Genomic DNA, 12,164 nt, shown 5'->3' with positions numbered 1-12,164 from the left:
CGGATATCTCTTGTCTATCATCTGCGAATCTATTTAAAGACGCGGATTTCTCTCGCCTATCATTGATTTTTCAATGATAGAATTTTTTTGCAGAATGCTATTTTCTAATAGTTGCTGCATTTTTAAATAATTATAATTTATAAATAATAAATTATTTATTATTTACTTGAATTATTAAAAATAAATAATTAAACAAATAAATATATTAAACAAAAATTATAAACATTAATTTTTTATTATTATTATTTAATTAAAAAAAATTTATTTAAAAAAATTTTTTTCTCTTGGTTGCCAATATTCGGCCAATATTGGACCAATATTGACAACCGATGATTGGCGATGCCGTTACATCCCAAGCATCAGCCCATATTGGTCCAATATTGGGAGCCTTTATTGGACCGATGATCGGTCTCTTGGCTCCCAATATTGGACCGATATTGGACCGGTGAGAAATTTCTTACTGGGTCGTCTCCGTTTCTACATGCAAAGTCTCGTCTCGTGGGCATCACTACTTGTTTATAGTTTTTTAAGTTTCTTATGTTCCTACTATCATATCTAATAAAATAAAATCGTTCATAATATATTCTCTGCTTTTTATTTTACTAATAAAGTGGTGCACTACATTGCCCCACAAATTTTAGAATGTCGAAAAAAGTGCCTTTAGTTTTTTGGAAATAGAAAAGCTCCATCTACATCTACAAAAAAATAATGTACACCGTAAATGTAGCTGGAAGCATTATCTTTCCAACGAGTCCTTATTGATCAAAATTAATTGAAAATTGGGATTACAGGAGTCTTCGAAAGAAAAGTGCACTACATTACCCCCTTCTACTCTAGTAATTGTGCTAGCAGAATAATTTTGATCCAGTGCTAGAAAAAAAATCAAAATCGCCTGTCCGTAAGTTTCATATTTTTAAGTAATTATCGCAAATTTTGAATATCATGCCTGATATTTAAATAACCTAGTGCAGATAATTGCCTTATTAAGCGTTAATAGTATTGGTGATATGTATAGCTTCTTAAAGAAAAAACATTACAACATTCTATCACATCTATAACTTGTACGGTTGGTGGCAGAAAGCAAGTAACACTTTGTCGAGCACACCATGTCAGTGGTTTCCCCATCAAAAAATTGTTCATAATATTAATATTTTTTAAATATTATTGTATCTCATTTTCAGTTATTACACGTACTTTAAAAACCGCAACGACTTTAACTTAAAAATAAAGTCTTTCTTTTTCGAAAATGAGAAATAAAGCAAAATGTCAGTGGTGTCCCATCAAAATTCTGTTTCTTGCATCTTATTATTTTATTTTTAATAAATTTGTGTTAAATTTACTCCTTATATGCAGTTAATGAAGATTTGATACTGGATTGTAATTTATAAGCTGATTTTATTCTCACTATTCAAAAAAAATTATCAGTGAAATCTTTCAAAAATGTCAGTGGTGTCCCACAATGTTCATATGTCTTTTTGGTCTTCAAAAGTATATTAATTTATGGCAGAACTCATTACAAATATTTTTTAAGTCATGTTGAAACATTCATTATTATAATTTGAAATATTTTAACTTTTTAAAGTTGTAAAAATTTATTTCAGAAAAGAATAAACGAAAACAGAAAATTTCTTATTATTTCTGCCTATCGTTTTTCACCTGGTGAAAATTAAAATTTGCTTCCACCTGCTCGACCACTATTATTTTTGTCCATCATATATTCTAGTCAACCAAAATAGAGTATCGTTAAGTTCAAAATCCAACATCGAAAAATCAAAGTTAGTAGGATCAAAAATGACATTTTAAATCATTATAATTTATAATTTATTCTAACACTTGTTAATGATTAGACTTAATACGCCTGAGTATAAAATTATCAATGTAAAGTGCAAGTAAAGAAATACAAACGTGAATTTTATGCAGCACTTACCAAAATGAAGTGCATAAAAGCCATTCCCGCTAAAAGACCTTGACAGATAAAGCCAGTGCACTTCCAGACCTTCTGAACCACGATCGCAACTCTTATTGGATGAGAATAGGATTCCGCTGATTTTTCAACTTTTTTCTTACTCGTAGAACGACCGCGTGTTATCTTCATAGCACTAAACCCATTTCTACCTTGAACATAGATCGTATCCGACTTTAGTTCAGTTAAGGGGATCGGCTCCTCGTACTTGGTCCGATTATTCTCCTGAGCCTTCTTCAATATTTCTGCGATGGGAAGTTCGACCTTTTCGCCCTCACCTATTGGAAAATAACTTTTCCTTTAAAACCCATAACATATTTCAATCTTAAAATTTCAATCCTAATATTCTCCAAAGATTTAGAATATCATTTCGGTGAATATAATATATGTACTTCTATCTGCACTCTATACGCTAATTTATCTCATATAGCTTTAGATTATATAAAAATGTCGAAATATTTTACGAAACGCAAAAATATTTTCTAAACAAAAACTCTATAAGTTTTTCTAAATATGAAAAAATATATGAATAGTCTCGATTGAAAAATTTTCTATTTTTCTAAGAAAACCTATTCTTCTTCGACAACAACAATATTAAACCATTAATACCATTGAGCATACTGTTAAACACAGACGCAAACCAACTATTGGAATGAGGGCATTAGGTCGCAATCGTAAAGAAAAACATTTAAAATAATTTGCTTAATTTGTTTAAACAATTATTTTTGTTTATTTATAATTTTAAAAACATGAAAATTCTATTTTTTCTCGCAGTTGAATAAACATAATTATTATTGACTAGCTTTCGTGCCCGCCTTCGGCGGGCTCGAAATCTAGTGTCGCCTGCCTAATAGTATTTTTTTTAAATAATAAACATTTATTTAAACATTGTCTTTAATATAGGTTTGTGAACCTCTTAACCCTTTGAGGACCAGTGTTGCTTTCAGGCAACATGAACATTTTTTTATTAACTTGTGCATAAATTTTTTAATTTTCAAAACTGAATATTGAAACAATAATTTTCACATAGTCTGAAAAATTTCGTTTGACAGACATTGGTCTTCAAATAAAAAACTTCAATAACTGTCCCTAAAAAGTTTCCTTAAAAATAAAAAATCGCGATTTTTTAAGAAAGAATTTGGTCCTCAAAGGGTTAATTAAAATTTTAATTTTTCCGTCATGAAATGTTATCCAACTTCCGAAAGTTTTTAGAAATGAAAGCAAAATCAACAGAAAAATATTTATTGTCTTCAGACAAAGATAATAATGATTTGTTCAACACATTTTTTAGTAATTTTTAAAATAGGTGTCCACCTTGGGATAACTTTTTAAGATCAAAATTTGAACAATTCGAATAAGAAATATGTCAAACGTTAAAACAATAACTCTATTAAAAATGTTCTTATAATGTCCAAAAGATACCTATTATATTGTACTTTCATTCAACATACATTTCAAAAAATATTTTATATATACAGTTCGAATTGTAGAAAATTAAATCGAAACCGTGACCAACGTGGGGCCCTTTTATTTATAGTATTATTAATATTATATTATTATTACCAATATTAATAATGAAACTTAAAAAAAAATTGTTTGATATAATTAAATGTTTTATTTGTCTATTATCTATTATATAGTTATTTTTACCAAATACGATCTACTAAGATCAAATAAATTGAATAATTCGATCTAATAAATATTGGTTTAAATCAATTATGAAGATTGCTTAATTCAATAATTCACGTTCTTTTAATTAAAATATTTATTTGCATGAATAACATAATTTTTTTGAAATAACTACATACAGTGCCGCTCAATAACTTTTGCTCACCCTACAGCGATTGAAGGCTTTACAAAAAGTTTTGTATTTTGTTTATTATTAAAGATAAAAAGCTCAAAAAGGTCTCTTTCTAAAGCTCTTTTCCTGAGCTTTAACACTGTATAAAACGAAAATTAAAAAAATTAATTTGTTAATGTTTAAAAAATGTTATTGCAACATAAAATTTTTCGTTTTTTTAAAGTGATACAGTTTCATAGGAAATGGTCGCATATTGATCAAACACATATTTTCTAAAAGCTAGTTTTATCACCTTTAAAATGCATGTTTTAAAATTTTTATATGATAATTTCTAAGAAAAATATGATTTTCTGTTTAAAAAATTAGCCATTTTTTTCAATTGGTGATAACTTAAAAACGGTTACTTTAGAAAAAAATTTTAAGGACATAAATTGTTCCTTTTTGTGTGCAGAATTAGAAAAAAAATATTAAAAATTTTTTTGACTTTTTTTGAAAAATTTTTTTTTTTTCATTTTTTATATTTTTATGTTTTAATTGTAGAAACTCGCTTTTTACACTCACTTGTGACAATTGTCACAAGACTGACATTATGATGACAATCGTCAAAGTAATTATGAACCTTTAATCCGTTTACAAACAATATATTAAATAAGTATTATATCAAAAGTTATTTAAATGATTGGTGAGTTGAAATTATTGAAAAAAATTAAATAAATACTTTAAAAAAACGAAAAAAACGAAAAATTTTATGTTGCAATAACATTTTTGAAATATTAACAAATTAATTTTTTTAATTTTTGTTTTATACAGTGTTAAAGCTCAGGAAAAGAGCTTTAAAAAGAGACCTTTTTGAGCTTTTTATCTTTAATAATAAACAAAATACAAAACTTTTTGTAAAGCCTTCAATCGCTGTAGGGTGGGCAAAAGTTATTGAGCGGCACTGTATTTATTTCTATCAAATATTCAATTATTAATCATAAATAATTATTGTAATTGAGACTAATATCCCTTTAATTTGTTTCAAATAATTATTGGAATAATTCAGGTACTTCTGGATAGTTTATTACTATTGTGACATTTATTAATTTTTCACAATGTTTCAACACCAACGTTGGTATTTGAAATTATTTATTCCAATAATATAAATGTTTTTAGTTTTTACTCTGGAGTAACTGGACTAATTTTAGTCAAATTTAATAAAATAATTAATTATTTATCCTACATGCTTTTAAGGACTCATATGCTTGGAAATATTAACATGAAATTCTTACAATAATAAATTAAAATTTGAAACCTACGGGGATCGAAACCCAGTCGGACTTACCTAATCTAAGACCTATAACCGAAGACCCCTAACTCTGCTGTACTAAGGAAATAGGGAAAACAAACTACATCGTCAACGGAACTGACTTATTTTATCTAAATATTTTTTTATTTGTTTTTATTAAATCGGGCTTGAGAGATAGATAGAGAATTTTATTACGAAGATTTAGAAAAAAAGATAATTCGCTTTGGTCAAAAATTGTGACCTGTAGAGTGATTTGAAACGAAAAAGTAAATTTTTCGCCACTGCACTGTGTGCCATCTGTCTGCCTACTTAGCTCTGATAGTAGTTAAGAAGATCCCTCCACAAATGCACTTCCCTCCACAACTTCGTGGAGGAAAGTGCATTAAGCAGATGATAATATTATAATAATTAGTGAAAATTATTTTTTTGATTGTTGAAAACTGAAGTAAGTATATGATAAGTTATAAATTAAGGATGGGTTTCAAGGGTAGGAGGTGTTATTTTTATACTTATCCATATCTGTAAAACTTTGAAATACCATTTTACAATTCAGAAGCACTTAGAATCCATTTAATTTTTTTTATTCATTCACAAAAACTTTTATCATTAAGGGGTGATTATTTGACTTTAGGGTTGTTTATATATTTAATATTGATACTTACTTATCATAGAAATATTTTTTCATATTTTTAAAAAGTATAAAATCGGTGAAAATTGTTTTTTTTATTTGCTCCAAACTAAGAAAAGTTATGAATTAGGGGTGGGCTTCAAGGGTAGGGGATAACCTTCACCGTAAATGAGTGGTTATTTGACATTGTAGGTGGTTTTCAAGGTGTTATTGATCATTGTCTTCAATTTTTAAACATCCAGGAAATGTTTATAAATAATATTATTAAATAGATAGGAGCTGAAAAATATTGAATTCATCAATTAGGTTAAATATAAATTTTTTGGGGTAGTAATGTACCTTGGAGGCTAGTGTTGAGGGGTGAAACATTTAAAAAAACATTTTTTCTCACATTGAATACTTTAGTAAAAGAAAACTCGGTCATTAAAAGGTTAAATATTACTTTTAATTGAGGTTCTGACAGTAAAAGTGGTTTATAATAACAATCGGATCAAAATTAGGATAAATGATTTGGAAGCAAAAACGGGTTAAAATGATGAATTCATCGATAAGTTTATATTATACTGATGATTAGAAAATATTTATTATAATAAAATAAGTTTTTTTCACTATCGCTAATATTTTTTAATCATTTAATACAATTAATTTATTAACAAATTTTACAATCATTTTAACCCTTTTTTTGCTCCCAAGTGACTTAGTTCACATTTAATCCCATTGTTATTACAGACCTTTATTACTATCAGCCCCTCAATTAGATCTATGAATTTGATTCTTATTTTTAAAAATATCCAATTACTATTTTTATTTAAGAAAAATAAAAAACTTGATAAAATGAGGATGTTTACGACAGAATTTTAGTGAATGAGAATTTTTATACTTTAGATATTTTGTAGAAATACCTTTCTTACCGTGGATGGAGCGCGGTCCTTTTTTTCTTGATCGTTCAGTGGTATTTCTTTCTTCCGAGTTGAAAGTGGAAGTACCGTGAGTTCTACTTGAGGCTTTCTTTTTGTTTTCCTCGAGATCTTTTGACGTTTCCAGAGAACGATTTTCACTTCTACGACGTCTCGATAGTCTTCGCTTTCGCTTCTTTTCCAAGATTTCCGGGCTCTCGATCTCATCGTACTTGAAGGCTCCATCGGAGCGGAATTCATTGGAACCCTTTCTCAATTCCGAGGTGGTTTTATTCTCTAGAAACGAGGATCTCCGTGGTCTAATAATATCCGTGGTGGTGGCTCCGGCATCTTCCTCTGTATCATCGCTGGTGTTTATTTCCTTTCTGATTTCGTAAGACGAGGTTTTCTGACAATTCTTGGAAACGTTTGGATTCTTCGCAAAATCCCCCGAATCAACATCAAAGCTGTATCCAGAAATCTCCTCCTCGTCGTATGACACACTTACGTCTCGTTGTCTTGATTTCGTTGTTCTTTTTTGTTGTAGTGACATTCGTCCCGAATGCGACATTTTTTCTCCTGATACTAATAAAAGAAATTTTTTTTTATTATATTATTAATATTTTTCTTACTTTATTTTATCACTAGCAATAATTCGCGCGCAAAGCGCGCTGCTAACTTTTTAGGATAACATTACCAATTTTAAAAATAATAGAATTTAAATTTTTGTTGAAAACACTAAAAAAATCCAATTTTGGAAAAATTACAAATAATTGCAGAAATTCAATTATTTTCAAGAGGGATAAAATTCTTCCCCAAAGTTCCAGTGCAATAAAGCGTTATATCAGAAAATTGTGCTATATGGTGTCTATTCATTTATTTGTGTAACATAATCTCAATTCACGTTGAGTTCATTAAAGGGTAAATTTAATTTTTAATTCCAAATGACAGATCTTCAATATTTTTCATTTTTCGATAATACGATAATATTTTGTAAAAAAAAATTACAATGAATTGATAAAATTATATTGCACAATTGTTTGAATATAAGCACCATATGGACTTCTAAAAATTTAAATAACCCTTTTTTGAAATCAATGTGAATTAAGACTATGTTGGACAAACAATTGAATAGACACCATATAGCACAATTTTTGAATTAACGCTTTATTGCACTGGCGTTCGAATAAACACTATATTGACGGGGGGCGTCGAATTATTTTCAAATCAATTTCAAATTCCCTAAAATAGTACGCAAACATTTAATAATTTTCATAAATAATAAAAATTTCTCAGGAATTCAATTATTTACAAATTTTTTATAAATTCCTTCGCAATAATTCAATTATTTTTATAAATAATAAATTTTTTTTAAGGAATTCAATTATTTTCATAGAAAATAAATAAAAATTGTAAAAAATAATAATTGATTTGAAATGATGAAAATAATTTTGAAAAAGTTACTGTAATAATATTCTTATATAAAACAATGATTTTATCACTCGGTCATCTTTAATTATTATAAAACATGAAGAAATCGATCACTCCGAGTCTTCGACTCGGAGCAATCGATTTCTTCCTGTTTTTTTAAAAATATTCTTATAAATTATTGAATTTGAAATTTTTGAAATTTTTAATTCCTATATGAAAAAATAATATTGATTAAATATTTATTTAAAAAAAAAGTTATTGATGTTTACGAATAATTTTTTATTAACCCCTTGGCTGTCAACGAGATTTCCACTGTTTGGGCCAAAAGTGTGTTGAAAAAATTTTTAATGGATTTTTATGAAACTTGGTACCCTAAGGTTTCTGGGGTCGCTGATTACGAATCTGACATCAGTTTTACGAAATTCGAAATGGTGGATCCAAGATGGCGGAAATTTTTTTCAAAATTCGTCGAATTTGCTTGAAACTTGTTACTCGGGGGTTTTAAGGGTCGCTGATTACGAATCGAACATTAGTTTTCCAAAATTCAAAATGGCGAATCCAATATGCCAAACAACGAAATAAAAAATTGATCAGATTGTCTTGAAACTGAATACTTGGGGATTTTCAGGGTGGCTGATTACGAATCTGAAATCAGTTTTTCAAAATTCAAAATATCTGGTTCAATATGGCGGAAAACTTTTTAAAATTTATTGAATTTGTTTGAAGCTGGTTAATCTGACATATGTATGATAATTTTTGGTGAAATAAAATTTCGATAAATACCCTGAATAAATAATGCCAGATTCGTAATCAGCGACCCTAAAAACCCCCGAGTATTCAGTTTCAAGCCATTATAATTAATAATTTTTTATTCTGTCGTCGGCCATATTGGATCCGCCATTTTGAATTTTTGAAGACTAGTGTTAGATTCGTAATCAGCGACCCTTAAAACCCCCGAGTAACAAGTTTCAAGCAAATTCGACGAATTTTGAAAAAATTTCTGACATCCTGGATCCGCCATTTCGAATATCGAAAAACTGATGTCAGATTCGTAATCAGCGACCCTAAAAACCCCCGAGTATTTAGTTTCAAGCCATTATAATTAATTTTTTATTTTGTTGTCCGCCATAATGGAACCGCCATTTTGAATTTTGGAAGACGAATGTCATATTCGTAATCAGCGACCTCGAAAATCTCCAAGTAACCGGTTTCAGGAACATTTAAGAAGTTTTTAATCACCTTTTTTAAGTTGCGCATATATGCGTCATGAACCACTTTTGGCCAGTTTCGTTTTGCGCATATATGCGTCAGCGACAGTCAACGGGTTAAAGAAATTCGTAAATAAATGAAACAAAACATTTATTTGAGTAAAAAGCATATATTAAACAAAACCACGAATTTTAATACAAAACCTCCAATTTTTTTCTATTTCTGATAATAATTTCTTTTTAAATAAGTTAATTCTTGAACAACTGTTATTAAAATTATTTAATAAATAATTTTACTTAAATATTTTAAAATTAATTCTATTTTAAAAGAGTTGCGTTCAATATGTACTATTTTAATAAAAATTCTTAAAATTAATTCAATTCTATAAAAAAAAATTCAATAAAATTCTACGCAAACATTTAATTATTTTAATATATAATAAAAATTTTACGGGAATTCAATTATTTACAAATTTTTTAAATGATTAAATTATTAAATTAAAAATTATAAAATCATATATAATAAAACTCAACACACAATTTCAATTATTTTTATTACAATTTTAATCGAATTTCTCAAAAAATGTAATTATTCTTAAAAATTTGTTGATAAAATTCTTTATAAGAAATTAATTTTAAGAAACATTTAATTATTTAATAAACTATTTACTCTTGTATTTAAATAATTGAATTTTCGTAGAATTTTCTAATAAAAATTGATTTAAAAATTAATTTCAATTAAAAGTTTAGATAATAAATAATTAAATATTGAAAGCATTATAGGATGAATTTTTTTAAATAATTTAATTTTCAAAAGTTTTCAAATTAAAATCTTTATAAATCTGAATTTTTCATACATCTAACTAACAATTCTGTAGAATTAATATTTTTGAAAAAATTTAATTGAATTTGTTTGAAATTAATTGATAATTTTATTTTTCAATATATATTTAATTGAAGAAATTCCTAATAATCAAAATTTCACGTAAAATTTAATTGCAATAAAATGGATTTAAAAATTCGCAAAGAACTTTTTCAAAAATTATTAAAAATAAATAATTTAGAGAAGAATTTTAATTAAATTATTAAAACAGTTTATAAATTTTTGTTTTTAAAACTTTTTAGATCATTTTTTACTGTAGAAAGAATGAAAATTTGAAAAGGTTGTGAAAAAGGTTAAAACTTTCTTAAATTGATCTATTGAGTAAATGAAATGAAATTAAATAGAGTGCAATGAAGTGGAATGAAGTAAAAATAAAATAAAGTAAAATTGAATAAAATAAAATCGAATGAAATTAAATGAAAAAGAATTTGTACTTTCTAAAAAGTTTCCAAGTAAGTATTTAAGAATTAGAAATTCGTTAATTGAATTTACTTTTATTTCTGATGATGATTAGTTTAAATTATATAATTGCGTGAAAAACATTATAAAACTGGTAGTTTTCACAGTCAGTAAAAAAAATATGTTTTACATTTTATTACATTTTTTGATTTTGCAGAAGCAAAATGTCAATAACTTTTTACCTCTGGGCCGTATAAAGTTAAAAAATAGGTCTTATATTACATGCGATTTTTAGAGCTCTTTCAATAGATAAAAATGTTTAAAATTAAATGTCAATAAAATTATTTAAAAATGTCATTATTGAGTTTCTTAGGGCATGAAACAAAATGAAATGTAAAAATATCGAGTTTAAAAATTTTTGGTAACACAATTCTTCTATATGGAAGCAATAGATTTTAAAATATTAAACAAAGTACACGAATGAGCAAGACATATGGAGTTGAAATTAAATAACGAGTTAAAAATTTTTAATTGCAATAACAAATTGAAAATCAAAATAAATAATAATGAAAAATTAAAACTATAGGTTAGAAAAGTAATCAAAGAAAATGCAATGGAAATTCAATTTACAAAACTAAAAAATTGCAAATCTTTTTTTTAATGTAGTTGTATTAAAGAAGAGGTTTGCAATTTTGGAAAAAAGAAATGAAAAATAACCTCTTAGGATATGAAAACGTAGATTTAGGTCGACGGTATAATAAAACCATCACTTCAGGAGATCCGCGTCAAGAACGTTTCACGACAGCTTGCGAAGCCGACGTTGACAAAAAAGCTTCGAAGTACTATGTGTGTAGTCTGAAAAATATGTAAAATGGCACAATGGGTGAAAAGCTTCCATGCATTTGCACTTCTAAGGACTGCTTTCACGGCAATACTGACATTCTAAAGCGTCCTTAGCAACGGATACTCACGTTTGTTGTGTGGGCAACCAAGCGCGCGACCCCCATGTAACTAATATCAAAATAGACATGCGTAAATAAAAGTAAACCTTAAATAAGTACCTTTTTATCTATTCACTTTTTCAATTTTCCCAAAAGAATAAAAAAAACTCTCTATGGACAATTCTTATTTCGCGCTGAGAAAAAAGTCGCAAAAATATTCCTTTACCTTTGCAAAGATACTTCCTTTGACAGAATGAAAGAAGAAGAAAATAAAATTTCAATATATAAATGCTTCCGTTATTAACATATCTAAAAAATGTTTTACTAAAATATGAAAATTTTTTACATTTTTTGAATATGAAGAATTTTTATGTTCCTTTAAAATTTTAAAACTGAATCATTGAATTATATTATTGTCAATTTTATGTTATAATTTTTTTGCTTGTAAATTAAAGAAATTACATTAAATTAAAAGTTTTTAACTAAAAATAGACAATTTTTTTAATATATATTCAAATCAAAAATAAATAAGTTTAAATTTTAAATCAATTTTTTTAATAATTTACTAATTTTTTAAAACTACAATTTACTTAAAATAATTTATTATTCTGTTTTACTTGTCAGATTGAAGTTGTGTAACCCATTAGAAACATAACTTTATAACCATTTAAAGACAAATATGTTTCAATATATTATTTTAGAATAAAAAAAGTTTATCAGTTTATC

The 12,164-nt window shown here is 26.7% G+C and overlaps 1 protein-coding gene across 2 annotated transcripts in view; it reads right to left on the bottom strand.

Annotated features, from left to right (window-relative positions):
- LOC122512736 overlaps positions 1–11,468 on the bottom strand; it is a 34,226-nt gene extending 22,758 nt beyond the window's left edge. The window contains exons 1-3 of one of the 2 annotated variants that reach the window (XM_043628768.1): positions 11,215–11,468; positions 6,583–7,161; positions 1,928–2,241 (exon numbers count right to left, since the gene is read on the bottom strand). In XM_043628768.1, the coding sequence (XP_043484703.1) occupies positions 1,928–2,241; positions 6,583–7,147 (879 nt within the window). In that variant the 5' untranslated portion in view covers positions 7,148–7,161; positions 11,215–11,468. The remainder of the gene's footprint in view (positions 1–1,927; positions 2,242–6,582; positions 7,162–11,214) is intronic. The other variant, XM_043628769.1, reaches the window with a different exon arrangement.
- Positions 11,469–12,164: the final 696 nt, after the last annotated feature.

This window comes from Leptopilina heterotoma, unplaced genomic scaffold (genome assembly GCF_015476425.1).
Source record: "Leptopilina heterotoma isolate Lh14 unplaced genomic scaffold, ASM1547642v1 Lhet_125, whole genome shotgun sequence".
Taxonomy (NCBI): domain Eukaryota; kingdom Metazoa; phylum Arthropoda; class Insecta; order Hymenoptera; family Figitidae; genus Leptopilina; species Leptopilina heterotoma.
Note: the sequence above shows the minus strand (reverse complement) of the source record. Positions and strands in the feature narration are given on the sequence as shown.